The sequence below is a fragment of the Drosophila mauritiana genome, chromosome 3R (genome assembly GCF_004382145.1).
Source record: "Drosophila mauritiana strain mau12 chromosome 3R, ASM438214v1, whole genome shotgun sequence".
Lineage (NCBI taxonomy): Eukaryota > Metazoa > Arthropoda > Insecta > Diptera > Drosophilidae > Drosophila > Drosophila mauritiana.
Window position 1 is genome coordinate 23,350,389 of NC_046670.1, and position 18,792 is coordinate 23,369,180.

Consider the following 18,792-nt stretch of genomic DNA (forward strand, 5'->3'; position numbering starts at 1 on the left):
GCCCGAACTCGAGTTGCAATTTAAGTGGCCGCCGAAGTCGAGGGCGCTATAAAATCACTTGTTCTGCTAATTGAAAGCCTGGCACAATTAAAGTCGTCGCCTGGATGCAATTGGGGGAATGGAAAAAACTTTCTCGTTCACTGCACTTTTTCTGGCCGAGATTGACAGCTGTCATGGCGATAACCGCAGTGGGACTTGTTTTTGGTCTCCCTTTTTTTTGCTCCACCAATTGGCTGGGTTTTTTCCTGCATAAAATGCAGATGCAACTGGCGCACAGCTCATTTTCTCACTGGCCAAACTCTAGCAGCTCGCAGCTTGTGTAATTTCAATATTTCACAATAAATCGCAACGCCGCCAACGCGCTGGACTTTCTCCATCTCCATCTTCAACTGCAACTGCAACTCCATCTCGATCCTCAAGTTGGACTCACATAACGGTTTGACAATTTGCAATGCGCCTGCGCCGCCTGTCACTCCAGTTCAGCTCCTCGGGATTTTTTGGGATTGCAGTCCCGGGATCGTCCCATGAAAAATGCATAAGTGACAAAAAATAAATGGAAAAGAATCGGAAACCAACAATGGAAATCAAAATGCGACTGAAAAAGATACTGCTGACCGATTTGACCGTATATGGACTTGTTTACTCCTTATGTTTATAAGTCCAAGTCCACTGCACTCCACTGCAGTTTCAACTCAGTTCAGTTGCAGTTTGAACGCCTACTGACCGAGTGAATGCCTTTTCGCCACCTCCTTCTGCCATTCAACCCACCCATCATCTGTAGCTGGGAAAAAAAAACACAATGGAGCAGGTTATTGGTCATCGTCCGAGGTTTCTTCAAGTGAAATTAAGTCATTTTTCAATGCGTTGTGTAAGCGAGCGTGTGGCAAATAAGTGCATTTAAGGTGGATAAATGTGAGTTTAATGGATAAAAGTTGCCAGCCTGTAGTCAATTCTTACAGCAATTAGTTTAGAGTTGCTTAAGACTTTATGGATTAATCTAGACTTACAAAGGAAGTATTTAAAAGCTTCTCCAAACTAACTTTAATGTTAAACTTCTCAGATTTCCCCTGTAAGCCACGTTTAATCGACGTGAAACCTATCATCAATTTCAAGTTCTCCTTCAACAATTTCTCACAATGTGCACCTCAACCGCTCGGATGGACGTTTCAAAGGGAAACCGAGCAGCCAATTTCCACACCACATTGTGAACCCAATTTAACCTCAGCCAATGTCCCCGTTTTATAGGGCCACTTTGGCCCATTCGTGGTTTCCTTGGCCAGATTCTCAGATAGTTGGACAAAGGCGCTGTCCGCAAACATTTGTAAGATGGAACTGTTGTCATGCCGAAGACTTGGAGGATGGGTGGCTCTTATCGGGGGCAGTTTAATGCCTCTATAATGACATAATCGGAAGGTACTGCTATTTAAGTAAGTGCCTACCTGGCGGCCATTCAATTGACATAGATTTATGTGCGCCCTATAATCAATAATTACCAACAATCATGTGAAAACGCGAATTACCCACGTCGGAGCAATTAATTGAAATGAAAAAGGCCTCTGGGCCTTATTGTTGGGATGGAGAAATTGGGTAAAAATACCCTGGAAAGGGAGAGGGTCACCCATTATGTCTGCGCTAGACATTTTCTTTGACTACGCCTTGGCTTTGACTAGCTTTCGACTTGCTCCCCCTTATGCCGAGTTAATTAATGCGTGCAATTTAATAAAAGCATAAACGATATATTTAGCCGCCATCTCCGGCAGTCTCACACAACCGAACAGGCAATAAAATTAATCAAATAATTACGCTGAGCCTCCGGGCTAGAATGCCCAGCAACATTTGACTTATCAGCGTTCCATAAACGAGACATTAAAACTGGCCAATGAAATCAGAATAAGAAAACCACTGTATAATATATATATATATATATTTTCTTCTCCGTGCTGTTTTCACTTGAGCGCAGCGAGGCATTTATCATTTTTAATCGAATGCGGAAACAATGGAGCGCGTCTAAGTGGAGCATTCGATGTGGGCGATGGTGGGCGCCTGTTTTCTTGGCACAAAACCAGTCGAAGGCGAAGCGAAAAGGCCAACGAACAGCGGCAACAGAAGCAGCAGTAAGTGCTCAAAACAAATCTATAATAATTTCTTTTAATTGAAGCTCTTTCACTGCAGGGTCTTATGGCCAGATTGATCGAGTTGATGTCTTAATGAGCTTATTGCAGAACGCAGAGTTACTTGGACAACTGAAAAACGATGGGAGTAATGTTTCAGTGATTACAAAGTAATTAAGTTGAACATAAGGAACTCAATGTTGGATAAAAGGAAATTTGTCCGTTTACTTGAGGGCAGTCAATGATATAACTGATCGACTTTAAAAAGTAAGTGCAAATTCTTAGAACATTTCACATTCGACTCGAAGTGCACTGTTGAACCCACGACAAGACGGCCAGCTCTTGCTCAATTTTTTCAACTTATCGAAGTCTTGCTTTCCTTTCCCCACCCCCACTTTTCCCCCCAACAACAGGGTCCAAATGGAAGGCGAAACCTAATGTAGCAGAAAATTACTTTATATGCACATGGCAGAGCTGCCGATAGATGGCGCTACGAGTTCATTGGCGACCCCGAAGGCCTCGCCTATCGGCAGGCAATAATCGAGCCGAACGGCAAATTTAATTTGCTTTAAATTGTTGCTAAATGCGAGCAATTGAAATTTATGCCAGCACAACACCACTCTGGAAAACAAAAAACAAAACAAAAACCGTGATAATCTGCAGCGACAAAGCCTTGCCACAGCCTCCCGGCCACCATCATCGCAATCATCACCATCGTCATCATCATCAATTTAGCCAGAAATCGGTGACGCCGCCGGTTGCACACTGCGTGAAATAGCCAAAGTGAACTGATATACTGGGTTTATATACTAATCATAATACTAGCTAAGAAACAGATATTCCCCCAATCATTCATATTCAATTGCATATTACTGATTTATCAAAATTGAAAAATAATATGAGGTTTGAGAGTATGTTTTCTTACATTTCAGCAGCATTTCTTAATACATTTTTACCTGTCCTCTTCGAAATTCCCGACAAGATCACAGCTTTTGGCCCAGTGTATTTGGCCTGGGTTAGCAGTTTCATTTTCGGTCTTGCCATCGTCGATTTGGCGCCGTCTGGGGGCGCATGCGCGAATGTCCTTGTGCGCTATTTTCAGTTTTTTTTTTCTTTTTCGCTCTTTTCGACTCGAACATAATAATTTTATAGTGAAAAGTGAAGTAAAACAAATGCGACAAAGCAAATGGCGCAAATTGCGGACTGTCTGCCGAGAGCTGTCGCACTGTCTGTCCGTGTGTCTAACTTAATACGGCATGAAATGTCAATTGGGCTGGCAACCTGCGGGCCCAAACCGCCATGCACATAGCCATATAGCATACATATACGAGTATGTAGCTTATAGCACTCTAATCAAATTCAAAACAAATTTGTGCGAACAGAACTCTTTAGCGAGCTGGTAACATGCGAAAATTGCCAACAAGGCTGCGCCATTTGGAACTGGTTTAAAGTTATTGTCCATCTTTTGATTTTCTTGGGCTGTCGCCGAGATGTTTCAGTTGTGTGTTTGGTGTTGCTGTCGCACATCGACAATGTCGTTGGTTTTGCTGTCTCTGGTTGGTGGCAGTTGCCTGTAGTTGTTGCTGTTGTTGCCGTTGTCTTTCGTTACTGACTCTTATTGGCTTTTTGGCTCGGTGATTAGTAGGTCAGAGTTTTTCATTTCCAATTGGATATGTTGCACAAGCGACTCGCAGGCTCACAATATCTGGCCAACACGAAACAAGTGTACGAGTGTGTGCCGCCGCTTTTGGCCATATTAGGAAGGGTACAGCAGCCCGAACAGCCAACCAACCAACCAACCAGCCAGCAAGCAAACCAACATTCAACAAAATCGGACATAGCAACTATGACTAGACTAAGCGGACAAGGGGCAATAAGAACTGCACTCCAAAATCAACAGCTTTGATTCATTCAACGCACTTTGCGGTGGTAAAGTGTTGTGCCCGTCGAACTCATCACTTTTATGCCATAGAAATGTTTTCCCGAAATATCTAGAGTCTTGAGAAAACTATGCAAATCGAGCATATACGAAATCGCAATACTAAAATTAAAATAAAGACTTCATTTTATTGACTAATCTTATGTTATGTCTGCTTTAAATTTAAATTTGAATTTTCAGTCTCAACTCAAAAACACATAGTTTACGCAAGCTCGAAAAGTACACGAATAAAGTTGAATTTTTCGTTTCAATAATATTATTACAACCGAGTATGTGGCACTTCTGGTACCAAAGAAAAAAGCGGACTTTAATTGCCTTAGGCCACCTTATTGGATCGGTCAGCAAAAGCAACAAAACATGTATATATTTTTGCCCCCTCAAAATCAGTAAAAATATTTTATTTATCTTACGAGTGGGCCAACGCCTGGGACCGAGTCTCACCTCGCCAATGGCAATGCCAACGAGAAAGCATGAAAAACAAATATAAATTTTTATATTTATTTTCGTTGTACTTTTGTGGGGGTGGCGCCAAGCCAAAGACCCCAAGCTCGAAACCAGGCTCCAGCCCGAAACTCTGATGGCCTCCAAAAGCACAGAAATTCGCACGAGTATTTAACACCAAGAGCCAAACGACACCAACAACAATGACATTAACAAGCTGCAGGGGGGGCAAAAAAAAAACTAAACAACAATAAAAGCAGATAATAATAACAGTCGACTGGCAATCAATTTGAAATTGAAACGGGCTTTTATTGCAGTAGGTGGTTGGTATTTTCCTATACCCGATATTATGGTCGTGCGTAGGATTGGAGTCCCCAAGACTTACACTAAAATCATTGTGACTGTGCAAGCCAGACTTTTTTTGGCCATCGCCAATTGAGGCTTATTATTCGCAATTATAGACGGCGAGCCAAGGCGACGCTGCTCTTTTGCGGCTAAAAATAAACTGTGTCGTAAATTTGAGATTTTATTTATATGTGTTTTGATTGAATCTTAATGTGCGTAACTACCAACTGCATGCGAACATCAAAGACTGGGCAATTAATCAACACGAGCTGGAAATAGAAGGATGCTGATTTTATGCTAAGCAATTTAAGGCGTATCGCCGGCGATCGATCAATCAAGATAAATTTATGATTTCCAAAAAAAACCTTGGATTATTTTTGCCATGCTTTGGATAATCAAAATAATCTAACGCCTCTGAAAACGGTATCTGCGCCAATAAAGGGAATACTCCTTCTATGACCAAAATCCATTTCAATCACCATTCCTCATAAAATTCACAAAATCATGGGTAGACAAACTCCCACGACAAGTCATAAACTAAAAATCTTTGCCAAGCCTAACTTTAATCTACCAAAGTAAAACTAATTTAATTTTAACAAAAAAATGTTAAAAGTAAACGACATAAAAAGATTCAATTAATTGAACTGCCTAAGCAAACAAAACAAATACACTTAGTTGAGATATTTGTAACCGTAATTTATCAAGAATACTATTAATATTAAATTATTTATTATATTATTATAGAATTGAATGGCTCGATAAGTTTAAATTAAAATTTAAGATATTTAAAAATTTAATTCAAGAATTAATTACATTAAAAGCACCATTTCACATTCGTGCATATATATTACAATTCACTGACTTCCTTCACAGTTTCCAACTGCAGTATTAAATTTCCCCACACAAGCTCAAAAGTAAAACAAACTGCAGTTCGACACGATTCGTATAAAATATGTAGATGATGACATATGGCCCCAATGTTGGACCGCTAAATATATCAAAATTTATGGTCTGCGCCGAGAGGTAGCCCCAATAATAAAAAAAGGGAAATAAAGAAAATAATCAACTCACCTGCCACCCTCGAGCACACTTACCTCTTTATTTGAGCCCACTTATTTATAAAAACAGACACGCACCCATATATATCACTCGGATGGATATACGCGTACTAACGCATTCATGTACATGTGTGTGCAGTCGTGTACATAATGTCGAGCAAAACCAATCGCTGATGTGAAACGTCTCCAATGCGTTGGCGTTTTGTCAACATTTGTGGGTGGATGGGGATGGGCGGGGGCGGGGGCGGGGGCTTTTGGGGATATACTCGTATCATGCATGGGAACCTGAGGCAGTCTCTGCTGCACAAAATCACTTTGATGCGCATCAGCATTGACATGTTGTTGAAATTATTACCCCGACTGCCACTTGGCATCCACATTCAGTTCGAGTGGCCTTTTATAATTGGCACTCGGACAGGAGTTGGCGCTTGTGGGTGAGGTGGCTTTTGTGGGCTGCCAAGATGCGACACCATGTCGAAATCCTCGTCAACCGAGCACGGGGCTTAAAATCAATATTTATTCCTCCCTGCCCGCCGATCGCTGCTCCAACTAATTCCAGCTCCTCCGTCCAATCATGATGAGTTAATGCCGCCAACAGTCAGCCATTAGACACTTCAATCCCACAAAGCCCCCTTTTCACCCATTTACACAGCGTGTCTCCCTGTCATTTCAAATGTCCGATGTTGCTACACTGAAAGAAATCCATCAAAATGATTATTAATGAATAAATGTTGCTAACATTAAATTAACATGATGTTATCATGCATAAGTAATACTGGTCTTAAATCAGTCAGTACATTATGCTAATAGTGTTTGTTATAACCTAATTATATCACATATTTTCGCTCAGTGTGCATGTTACTGTCGATGGAGATTTGCATTGGTTATTAGCTCAGCTGCTCATCGGGACCTTCGAACCGCTTGTGTGTGTGTGTGTGGATGTTCCTGTGTGCGTTGTCTGCGGTTTCGATTTTGTTGACAATTTGCAGCGTAATTAATTGAACCGAAATTAATAAAAACAACAACAAACCGCCAATCGGACAGACGATGACGACAGAGCCAGGCTTTCGTTGCACGTTGTTGTTTGTCATTTGGTGTTGCTCCAGTCGTGTTTGTGGCTGTTTTGGAGGGGGATTTGGATGAAGGGGACTACAATTGGCAGCGACGAGTGATACATAATGTTAAATGACTTAAATGCTCGAATGACGGGGGCCAGGCAGCACTACTTTAGCCATCGCTCACGATTAGCCACGATCTTTTGGGGGCTGCCATTTCGACGGGTTCGTGTGGCAGTATGGCTTTTCTGCAGTTTCACTTTTCGCCTTCTTGTGTGATTTGTTAAGCTTTGTCAATGGCCGAGCATATCCATTATTCTTCACACACAATTAGTTTTCTATGCTCGGATGTTAGCCGCGGTTGCGAACGCTTTTCATGGCTAATAAGCGTTGATTGATATGAACAGGCTACACTATTGTACCGAAAGTGATCCATGTTTATGTCAATGGGTATTGAAATCAATGTTGGATTAGCATATCACAGATCAGCAGCTCAAGTTTTATAGTTTTCCCATACAATATTCGGCAGTGAGCAAGGATAAATCACAAACCAATAGTTTCACATTATCATTTATTTCACTTTAAATTATAATAGAACTACTTAAAATACGTTAAACGCATCATTAAAGATTTCAGCCAATAAATATTACTTTTTGAGTTAATGCATTAAAATTTCTCAATTGTTTTTAAATTTCATTCAAACATGGCTCAGCCGATTAAATCGAAATACCTGCAGCATTGACAAATAAAAAGCACTTAAACAGTTAATTTCATTTATTTATGTTAATCGCAGTGCAATAATTGCCTATTGTCAACCCCTGAAAGTTAACAAAGTAACTTTACTATGCCATTCATAAGTCTACCAACTGATTCATATGCCCCGCACCCACGCGACCCTCACTTATGCAAATCAGCAGTATCACCGAGCTCACGAAAATTAATTATCACTAATAATGAGACGAATAGAAAAAAAGCAACGTAACCGAGCTGAGGAACAACAACTTAATCGCCTGGCATTTCCGCTCGTCCAATTCCACTCGAAATAGCCAGCTTCCACTTCCCAAAAGCCAGCAAGAAATGAAGGCAGAACGAAAAGATAACCTGTGCAGGTGGTTATGACCGTGAGGGAGCGTGGGCTGGCCAAGTCGAGTGTATTTCCGCTTGAAAGCGGCAATAACGATATTTGTAATAATAAATTTACGTAAAATATAAAACAAAATCAACGTTGACTCAAGACCCAGTCGCCGCCCACTCAGCGACACCAACGCTTTTTCGAGGCTGCAGACAAAGTTAACAGCCGACAAGGTAGCAACAGTACTCACAAAACAAGTCAGCTCAGAAGCTTGGCCCGAAGCCCCGTGTGATGCTCACCACAATTAGCCAGTCGAGAGAGTCTTGTATACAAAAGTCTCTGCTTTCTCACTGCTTTCCCGTGCGACGGCCATAAATGGTCGCAGACACGTCTCACAGACTTCCTTAGCGGGATCGCCGGCCAACCAAGTGGGCCAAGAGGGAAGGGGCCAATAGCTGATGGCTTATAGCGTTTGGGTCCCCTTTGATCGAACTTAGACTGGGCATCGCGTCTGGCTTTCTGACCATATTAAGGCAAATGCGATTTCCGAAGCTGGCAATTAAAAGCCATAGCCAAAGCTGAAACTCAGAACATTTGCATAAGCAATTGAGCGACATGGCAGGTGGAGCAGGGGCATTATTCACGCTCAAATGAGATTAAAAGTAATGGCAATTAACACCATAAAATTCCAGTACTTTAGTAACAATTAGTCAAAGTTATACGTATTATATAAATTCAATCTTTACAAGCATACAAGATGGTAATTATTATTTTAAAGGTGCGAGAATTTAACTGAAATCAATTCAAACTAATTATTTTTTAAAATGTATATATTTTATTACCACATTTTCCGCCCCTCTTGGCCATGCCCATATATTTTTGGACTTGGTCACAAAACAAACATTCAAAAGTGACGTTTGTTTTTTTAATTATGGCTCGCTTATTCATGTTCTTGCCTTTGGGAGTCGTCGTCGTTCGGCAGATTAAGCTGTCAGCAAAGAAACACAACATTTTGGCCACTTTGTATGTATTTTTAAATACGCTCAGTTAATCAAAAATATTCGTACATATATAATTTGATTTTCAGCTCACTTCGCACGCAAATCAAATTAATGTTGCATGCGTTACTTTTCCACTCTCTTAAAACGTGTGACGACCTTGTGCCATGAAAAATGTATGCTTTCTGGGCAGGAAAAAAAAAGAATCATAATCAAATTTAACTGTTGTCATCATGATTTATTTACTCAAGAACAAAACACGACATACGATGACGAACTCGCCTTCATACAGAAGACAGAAGCACAAAGATAAATTAATCGCCAGTCAGTCACAGAGTCGATCGGTCTATTGCCCGAAGTCATTTATTCACAAATGCTCATATATGAGTATATCGGAGCAAACTCGAGATTTAAGCCGGGTATGTCGTCATAGCCACAATAATGAGAAAACAACTTGTTTTGCCTGCAGGAGCAAATCCATTTTGCAATTATTTGTCTGTTGTCAGTTAATTATAATTATTTGCGGAGCAACAAAATGCAAGCAAAAATAAACTATACAAACATGACTCTAAACAATATTCTTTGTTGGAAAAAAAATCGGTTTCCAACAACTGAATTGTGACTTTGAAATCAGCTTAGCACTTTGAAATTAGACGCGATGTGAAAACAACTTGAGAAGTGCACACACCCTATACATCAACTGAAACTGATCGAAACGAATTAGAATAAATTATAAAATCCAAATGAATGGGCATATTGCCGAAGTCGAAGGCGTCGACTATCAGATACTCACCAAAATATATTTTAATTGCAATATAAATTTAATTGCAATATTAATTAATAATTAATAAATTAATTAATAAAATAATATATATTACATATATTGTTATTATCTTACAGGAAATACTTGGAGTATTTGTCATGCAACAATATTAATAATTAAAAAGCAAATTCCTTAGTTTAAAAAAATGTTAAAACATCAAAACTCCGTCATCCATTCTTAAAACACTTAAATGAGGACATTTCCTGGAACTTTACTTCGACGTGCCTCATAATTCGCCACGAAATCCAAGTTGATCCAAATAAATACCAAGAATGAGTATCATTTATGGTCTGGCAACCAAAGTTCAACCTTAAAAATGGAGATCCGACACAAGTCAAGCTTTGGTAGCTGATACCATCTCAATCAAAGACGAATAAACATTTTTAACTATTTTCAAGTGAGCTCAAGCAATGTCTGACTTGTACAAATGAATGTCAAGCGCTGCTGCAGCAGCAAATAAAATTAGCAATAAATTTAAATAAATAACTGCCTGGCAATATTAGATCATACGAAATCTCAGGGGGCCGTCTACGCGTACTCGTGCTAGCAGCACTCAAAACACTCGAAACGAAACCGAAAATCCATCCGAATCGGAAATCACTCAAGAGAGTGCCCCAAAGACCAACTGGGACCGTACTATGCGATACAGTACGATACGATACGATACGATCCCATCCGATCCGGCCAACGCAAAAAGCACCCACACATCGGGTGGATGTGGATATTTGGGGAAAGAGAGAACTGGTTTCTCTTCAATGACTTTGTGCTGGGCTGTTTTGTGTTGGCGTTGGCGAGCGCCAGTGGGTTTCTCGGTTTATTGGTCGTCGCTGAGAAAACGAGACTTTGCTGCCTTTTAATGCGGCATTTCATTCATTGATCGTTCCAATAGCGCGCCGCACGCTCAGCGCAGCGGACAAGTGAGCCAAAAGTCCGACTTCCACTGCCATCGCCGCCCACCTGAGCCGCTAACCTGGCTAACGGAGTCAAAGCCAACTGGGCAGTAGTCAGCTGATTTAGCTGCCACCGCATCCCAAGCCAAGCGAAGTCAAACCATCCCAGCGATCCGCGAGATATATCTATTCAGTGCACAGCCGACAAGCGCAGCAGGCGGACGCAGCGCAGCATTTTCTCCGTGTATTTTCGTATGCCATCTCGGGATATTGGATACAGATACAGATTCCGAGATACAGATACACAGAACGCGAGCGACGCGCACTCATAGATATTTTTAGCAACCGGCCTCACGCACACCGCCGCACATATTAGTACCGCCGCACTGACACACGCGGCTTGCACGTTTTCACGGAAAATCCATTCCTCGAGGCTTTTCCAGCCAGCCCAAGATAAACACAACTCAAGAATGCGCGAAAACCGTACCGAAGTTCTTATCAATAGTTCACAACCGCAACAACCGCAACCACAAGCACCGCAAAATCAATTCAAACCAAAACAAGTTCCAGAGTTTTTGAGGAAATAAAAACTGAAAACAAACCTTTTTTGTTGTGTTAACATGCCAAATTTATGCATGAGCTAATAACTTTAAATCCGAAAAGAATGAAAAAAGCCCAAGCAAAACAAAATTCAAACGAAGATCGCATATCAAAATTAGTTGGGTGACTAATTAGACAGCGCGTTGTCGGAATTTCAATTTGCATACTTTGGCGCAACTTTAATGAACCAAAAATTAAAATAAAAACATCAACAAATCTTAATCAGAGTGCACAACTGAATTCAAATCATCCCGAAAGACCAACCCCGTAGCCATATATTGTTGGATTTATGAAATCAAAAAGGTAAATATACCGCCGCCATTTATCAGACATAAACGTTGAGATATAGAAGAGATATAGAAGATCTGGCCGATCTCTTGTTGCCGCCCCAATAAAAATAGACAAAAAAGCATTTCTCTGGCCAATCACGTTAGTGGGTGGCAGAAGTGGCAGGGCGGGCTTTTAGGAAACTTCTGAAACATTTATTTGTCCAAGGTGTTGAAAAGCCAGATGTGTGCAGGGGAAAATGTTTTCGAGTTGCTCAGCAGGGAAAACGGCGACGACAGCCAGTTGTCAACTGATTTTCAAAGGTTACCGAAGGGAAGCAGCAACTTGGCTGCGTTTGTTTGCGGCCAAAGTAGGGAGAACAGTTTAATTAATGTGCAAACAAAAGCTGTGAATTCTCATCATCAATGAGAGTCCCGCTTAAGCTGCCGCTCACTTTAAATCGGAGATGTGCTAATCAACGCCGGCATTTGTTTATTTGCTTTCATATTTTTTTCATTTCGCCATACCATTTGGCAACAATCACTATGTTTGCCCAAATAATCGAGTAAAATTGGTTTCCAACGCCGATTTTAAATCGGCATTTATTTATGATTTAATATATTATTCATTATTATTCGACGAAAGCTTAAATAAACTAGCATGGCTCAAAGCATGATAAAAAAGTTATTCGTCATAAATATTTTATCATTTACAAATAAAAAAAATTCGCCAAATATACATGTTTTAATCAAGTCAAATTTTAATGATTTTTCTGCTACGGAAAGGCACATCTAAAATTAAATTAGTATATGGACGCATGAGTCTCCCGCTACTGCTACCCTATATATACTTGCCTACCTCATTGTTTTCTGTCCCCCTGACCCAAATCTCGATCGTATGTGGGAACAGCCAGCGCGCTCCTTGCAGAGAGACTAAAACAATAACAATAGCAGGAATAAATCAAGAAAAATAAAAGTTAGCCGTAGGCAAATGCCAGAGAGACCTGTCAAAAAATCAAGCAAATCAAAAGTCGATGGGTAATACAAAACCACACAGAAATCTATCAAAATATAACTCATACGTATGTATTTACCCACACGGTGGTGGAAGGGAGACGCAGAATGTAAACACAGCCGCATCACACATACGCAGTGTGTGCCAATTTTAATAAACAAACTCAACGTAAATGGAAAATCAAACAAAATCATTTGGCCAAAGCAATGGCAACAAATCAACAGCAGGAAAAACAAAACGAAACAAAAGGCAAAAAGCGTAAAAAAATCAAAAGACGGCAAAAAAGAGATGGGTAAAATAACAAATAAGAACTTGCCGCAGGCCGGCTAAAAATAATAGCTGCCAACGGTAGCAGCACACACGAGACAAACAGCAAGGGGAACGTGCAACGTGCAACTGGCAACAGCCAACAGCACGAGACAACAGCAACAACACACACACACAACTAGCTAGCCAAGCAACAACAAAGGCTATAGACTATTGGCGACTATGTATATAGTATCGGCAACAAAGTCGAAGCCGAATGAAAGATTTTGACGCTTTCCACAAAAAGCAAATTAAGAATCACAAATCGAGGCAGATAAAAAATAGATAGAGCGCTACGAAAATAAGAAAACGAAAATAGTGAAGGAAGAAAATTCAAGTTGCATACAATGAAAACTAATTTTAGAGCTGTGGAAAAGACAACAACAACAAAACGAATCAAAAACACGGCAGGCACAGAGACAATCTGAATCAGTCGGAGATTCCATAGCGAATTGGTTGAGAGGGGAGGTCTTGAAGTTACGAAACACAAAGCAACTTTGGATTTCATTCAAAAGCAATATTTAAAGTTTTATTCTTAATGACCTTTTTTGTGGAAGGAATACTAATATTTATCAAATTATAGATCCGTTTATAATGTTAACTTTATCTTGTCGAAAGAAAAAATTGTTCAAACTAAGTCAGCTACCCTCGTTATAGCAATGCCTCATGTGGTTCAGTTGCTTTTTTTCCGTGCCCAAGCAGCAGACGCTTCATTTTCCATTTAACCGCACCCGACTGCCGCCGAAATCCTTGAATTCAACAATTCCTCCTGCCCCGATTTCCCCCCGGAAAACCCATGGGCGCGCAGACAAGCGTGCAGAAAAAGTTCTAAATTTAATGGCTACACCTAAAAATGCAGCGACTGCAACCGAACCAAAAGTGAAGGGCAGACTGCAGGGGGCGGAGGAGTCACTCGCCGGTAGTTTCAAGTGCACTTCGGCTAGGCCTGGCTAACTTCCCCATCCCCATTCCATCTGATTTTCCCAAAAAAAAAGTATTTTATATATCTGTGGAACGGACCGACCCACCTACACGCCCCTGCCCCGCCCCACGACCCCTTCACGCCTCGTCGCACGCACGGCTCGCCTTTTGTCTACCAAACTGTTGGTAAAAGAGAAGGGGAGCAGGGAAGAGGGGTACACTGCAACAAAATTCATCAACTGCAAATAATTGTAAAGAGAGGAACTTTAATAATTATTATTCGTCAAAAAGTTCAACGTTTTATTTGGATATAAGAATGATCGTAAAAATTTATCATATAACAATAACATAACTTAGCAAGTTAAGTAAACAGAAATGTTATAAGCTGTATTTAAACATACTAGCTATATTTTATTAGATTGAACTTATTTATTCCACTTTACCCCGATTTTTCCCAGTGCCGAAATGAAATGTTGGGCTTTTGTGTAAGAGGAACTGTTCTATGTTTGTTGTCTGTGCATTTCAATTGGGCGCTTTCTGCATTGTGCCGGCGTGTAATTGAAAACTTAAGCAGAGGCACCCCACCCCCCTCCACCACTCACTTTATCCACGAAAAGCGCGCAACAAATTTTCCAATCAACAGAGAACGAAACAGGCCCTATGCACTATAAACTGCGCCCCGCCAACTTCCTGCTCCTCTTCCTTGCAGCATATCCTGTATCCCTCCGGTTGCGCCTCCGAAAATCAGGAGGCCGCTTGTTGCTGTTTGTTCAACAAACGTTTATTAGCCGCGAATACTTTTAATCGCATGCAATTTGTTGATTGCGGCCAGTCGCTGCACTTTCCACGCTTTTCCACCCACCCAGCGAAAAGGCCCACTTTAAGCACACGGAACTAGGTAATTTTCACGTCGTTTTGGACCGGAGGGCGGGAAAATGGTAAAATTGGGTGGAGGCGAGTGAGGGGAGTGAGCAGGTGAACAACGGTTGCCGCCCCTCTTTGAAGACGGTGCACAAATTTTTCTGTGTTGCGCGCTTAATTGCAGCTTGTTTGTTGCATGTCGCAAACTTTTCACGATGCCCTTACAACTCAAGTGGGTACATTCCACTGACTTGGAGGCGGGACTTTTGAAGACTGACATTCGTTTCGTAACATGCTTTAAAAATAATATATAAACGAAATATATATGTAGAGCTAAATATGTATATGAAAATATATATCCGTAATGGAGCATAGATACTAAGCATATTCTAAAATCGCTTAAAACTTTTTGAAAGGGCATGCAATCCGTGCGGATCTTTTCCAACTTAAAAACTTCTTTCTGCTGGGTCTTTAAGCATTTCTTAGGATTGCGTGGTAAAAATTAATTATACCTCGAAACAGGGGCGAAACGTTAAAAGAAAATGCCGGCACGAAGTGAAAAACCTAGCCACGTGTTGAAAGTTGAGGCAGGGAAAGGTGATTTGAATGGAGATTTGCTGGGATTTCGAGATGAGCTGTGCTGAATCTCTTAGCATGCATTCTCTCGTTTGTTTTTTATGCTGCCAGACAAACAAACATTAACGGTAATCGAAGAAAAGTGCTCACTTAAGGAGAAACACCTCATAACTCGTTTAGGCCAAGCCAAGAGCGAGCTCTGGGAATGGTCAAAGCTATGCAACAAGTGTCAAGCAGGCCAACAACGAGCCAACAAGCTGGCAGTCCCAGCCAATGCGAGCCGGATTGGATCGGGCAAGGTGGCCAGAATTGTCTAGTGCCAATTTTGGACAATCTGCACTAAATTGTCCATTTAAGTGGGCCCGGCTAAACCGACTGACTCGACGTGAGCTGCTCCCCTTAGATCAACTGACTGCAATCAATCTGGCTGCATTTACACCTCTGCATTCAGACTGGCAAACTGGAAGGCTGGTTAGCTGACTAGCTGGCTAGCTGGCAAAATGGCAATCTGGCGATTTATGAGGCCAAGGCACAATTGCAAGGGCGTTAGCATCGATGCAGAAACATTTCAATCTCCATCCACATTCGCACGACCATGTGTATCTGCAACTGTTTGGGAGGTGGAAATGACGCCGTTGCGTTGCGTTGCGTTGGCTTCATGTTACATTTTCATGTAACTTAATTCTTGCATTAAAATGCATTCATTAACCGTTGCCTTTGTTGTTTGTTTTGCGCTGTTTTGTTGCATTTCCAACCGCCGAACAGTCACCGCAAAATGTATCTGCCCCGCATTCAACTCTCGATAGAGGGGAAAATATTTCGTATAGCTGACCTACCGCAGCACACAATAGAAAATAATAAACATTTCATTTACCGCACAAAACTTTCCCCATTTGAAATGAAGTAGACAGCGCCCTTGGCAGTGACGGGAATTTAAAACTCACCATTTTCCTCTCACGAAAAATAATTTATACCATTCAACATTTCTGCGAAATTTTATCTGGCTAGTGAACACAATCTACTCATGTTTCATAAACATTCTTGAGTGACAAATAGGAAAAACCGAAAATCTAAGTTCTCTTACTGTGGAGCACTCTTAAGCAAATTATTAAATTGGTAATTAAAATTCCTAAAACTGTTGGAGCAAAGCGTTTAATTAAAGAAAAAAGGTGTTGATCAAAGCAAATGAAATTTAAATTAGTCGTTAGTTTATGAACAATTCCTTACACGCGGTATTTACAAAACAAAATTTATTTTCATTTCACACCCGATAAATGTTTGTATATTTTTGAAGCAGGCAATTTAACGAGGTCTTAAAATATTTTTATGAACTTTCGTGTTAAAAGTTTTAAACAGGCTAATGAAATTTTTATTGGAATTTTGTATTTATTTTCAAAGGAAATTAAATAACAGGAACATAGGAAATCTTGTTATTTTTAAATATTTTTAGCTTACCCGTTAAAACAAATGCTTCTAGATAAAATTCTAAACGACACTTGTTTGCGTTTACATTACTCATAAAACTAATATGGGCTCTCTGAATGACCAGAATTCAACAACTTGACTAAACCATTTTTAGGAGTTGAGAAGCCAGCTCATAGAGTTTTTCGCTGGCAAATATGACTCAGAGGCCGATCGAGAAGATACTGGGAATTTTGTAGATTGCGCAACGCAATGAGCAATGAGAAATTTCATTTGGCAGACCAATTTGTTCTTGCCCCCGCCGCTAAATTGTATTTATTAGTTTTTTGGTTTGCTGCGTTTCGTTTCGTCTCGGTTTTTCGGCTTCAGTGGGTTTTATGACGGAAGCACTACTCAAGAATCGACTTCAGTTCATTGAAGCCAATTCGAGAGCCGTTTACGGAAGTTTTTGGCGGGGTGGGTCCGAAAATAACCGATTCGCTTCATTGCACAGGCCCCATATGCTCCCCGATGTCTTTCGAAAAATTGTACAAAATTGTTAATTGCCCCGGGATGTGATGGGATGGGTTCGAAATATATAATACCTAGAAGACCCTCGACTAAAGTCTGCCTCTGCACTCCACTTTCAGATGAAGTCCAATACGTACGAGCTGCACAACTACGCCGATCTGAATGACATGGCCAGCGCGACGGAGTCCAAGGATTCGCGGAAGAGGAAGACGGCCAGTGCTCGAGGCGAGAAGTATTCCCTGCGACAGAAGCGACAAAAGAGGGGCTCCAACGAGGATGGGGAGTCCGCCAGCCTGCCAGACTTTCAGCTAGAACTGGATCCCATAGCGGAGCCGGCTAGTAAATCGAGGAAAAATGCACCCACCAAGTCCAAGACGAAAGCACCGCCACTGAGCAAATACCGGCGGAAAACAGCGAATGCCAGGGAGCGAACTAGAATGCGTGAGATCAACACGGCCTTTGAGACACTGAGGCATTGTGTTCCCGAAGCGATCAAGGGCGAGGATGCGGCCAATACCAACGAGAAGCTGACCAAGATCACCACCCTGAGACTGGCCATGAAGTACATCACCATGCTGACCGACTCGATTCGGGATCCCAGCTACGAGAGCGAATTCATAGGGGAGTGTCTGGAGGAGAGTGCCAATCGGGAGGCGAGAGTGGACTTGGAGGCGAACGAGGAAGCCGAGGTGGAAGTGGAGCTACCCGTTCCAGTTGCCAAGAAGCCATCCAAGTCCAAGGGCAGTGGCAAGAAGAGCTCCGCCGCCAGCAAAAGACAGAGCCAAAAGCAGGCCAAGATAGTGCCCCAGATACCACCGACAAGTTCTGGGGAGTCGTGCTACGCCACCTCCTCGATTGGATCGCCTGCCTCCTCCGCCTACGCATCGCTCTCCTCGTCATCGAACAGCCACAGCAGCAGTAGCAGTCCGGGATTGGAGCTGGACGGTCTGGTGGGATTGAACGGAATCAGCGCCCTAGACTCCCTGCTTCTGGATGCCTCCGATGGCGATTCCCTGTCCTGCCTGAGTCCCGGCTATGGAAGTCTGCTCACTGGCAGCGGGGAATCCCTGTTGCCCGGTTGCCGAGGCGATCTGCCCATGTCGGGTCTGGAGAAATCGGATGTGGAACTCAGTCTGCGATTACTGGACCAGAGTTCCAAGGATTCCTTCGACTTTGCCAGCGATCAGCAGCCATCGGCCTGTATTAGTTCGTTCTCCGCTCTGGAGGGCTATCCTTTTGACCTGCTGCACAGCGATTTTCCGGATATGTTTCTCACGTGACGCGTATTTCTTAGCAACCCTAACTACTCTCCTTTAAGCCTAACCCTCGTCTTAAGTTAGAGTGCGAGTTTTAACCCGACTTTCACTATTAGCCATTACATGCGATGCGCCATTGAGGCGGAATTCATTGTGTCATAGCAAGCAGCTGGCAGGATATGTATATCCACATCCTGCGAAGGCAATAGCTGCTCACCGCCACATCCACATGATAACTCAACTCAACTAGTGATCTAAGCATTTCTTTGTGACGCATTTCTCGTTATCCTGTAAATAAAGCACCCAGTGTTGATTCAAGCAATCTAT

At 41.7% G+C, this 18,792-nt stretch overlaps 1 protein-coding gene across 2 annotated transcripts; it reads left to right on the forward strand.

Moving 5' to 3' along the window:
- The first annotated feature begins 1,977 nt into the window (after positions 1-1,977).
- LOC117143316 (helix-loop-helix protein delilah) lies at positions 1,978-18,791 on the forward strand. 2 transcript variants are annotated; one of them, XM_033307959.1, is made up of 5 exons: positions 1,979-2,114; positions 2,173-2,378; positions 2,525-2,894; positions 9,920-11,635; positions 17,329-18,791. In XM_033307959.1, exon 5 carries the CDS (start codon positions 17,329-17,331, stop codon positions 18,487-18,489), a length of 1,161 nt encoding a protein of 386 aa, XP_033163850.1. In that variant the 5' UTR covers positions 1,979-2,114; positions 2,173-2,378; positions 2,525-2,894; positions 9,920-11,635; the 3' UTR covers positions 18,490-18,791. The 2 variants fall into 2 exon arrangements, with proteins under 2 accessions (XP_033163851.1, XP_033163850.1); XM_033307960.1 differs by lacking the exon at positions 9,920-11,635 and having other exon boundaries at positions 1,978-2,114.
- Position 18,792: the final 1 nt, after the last annotated feature.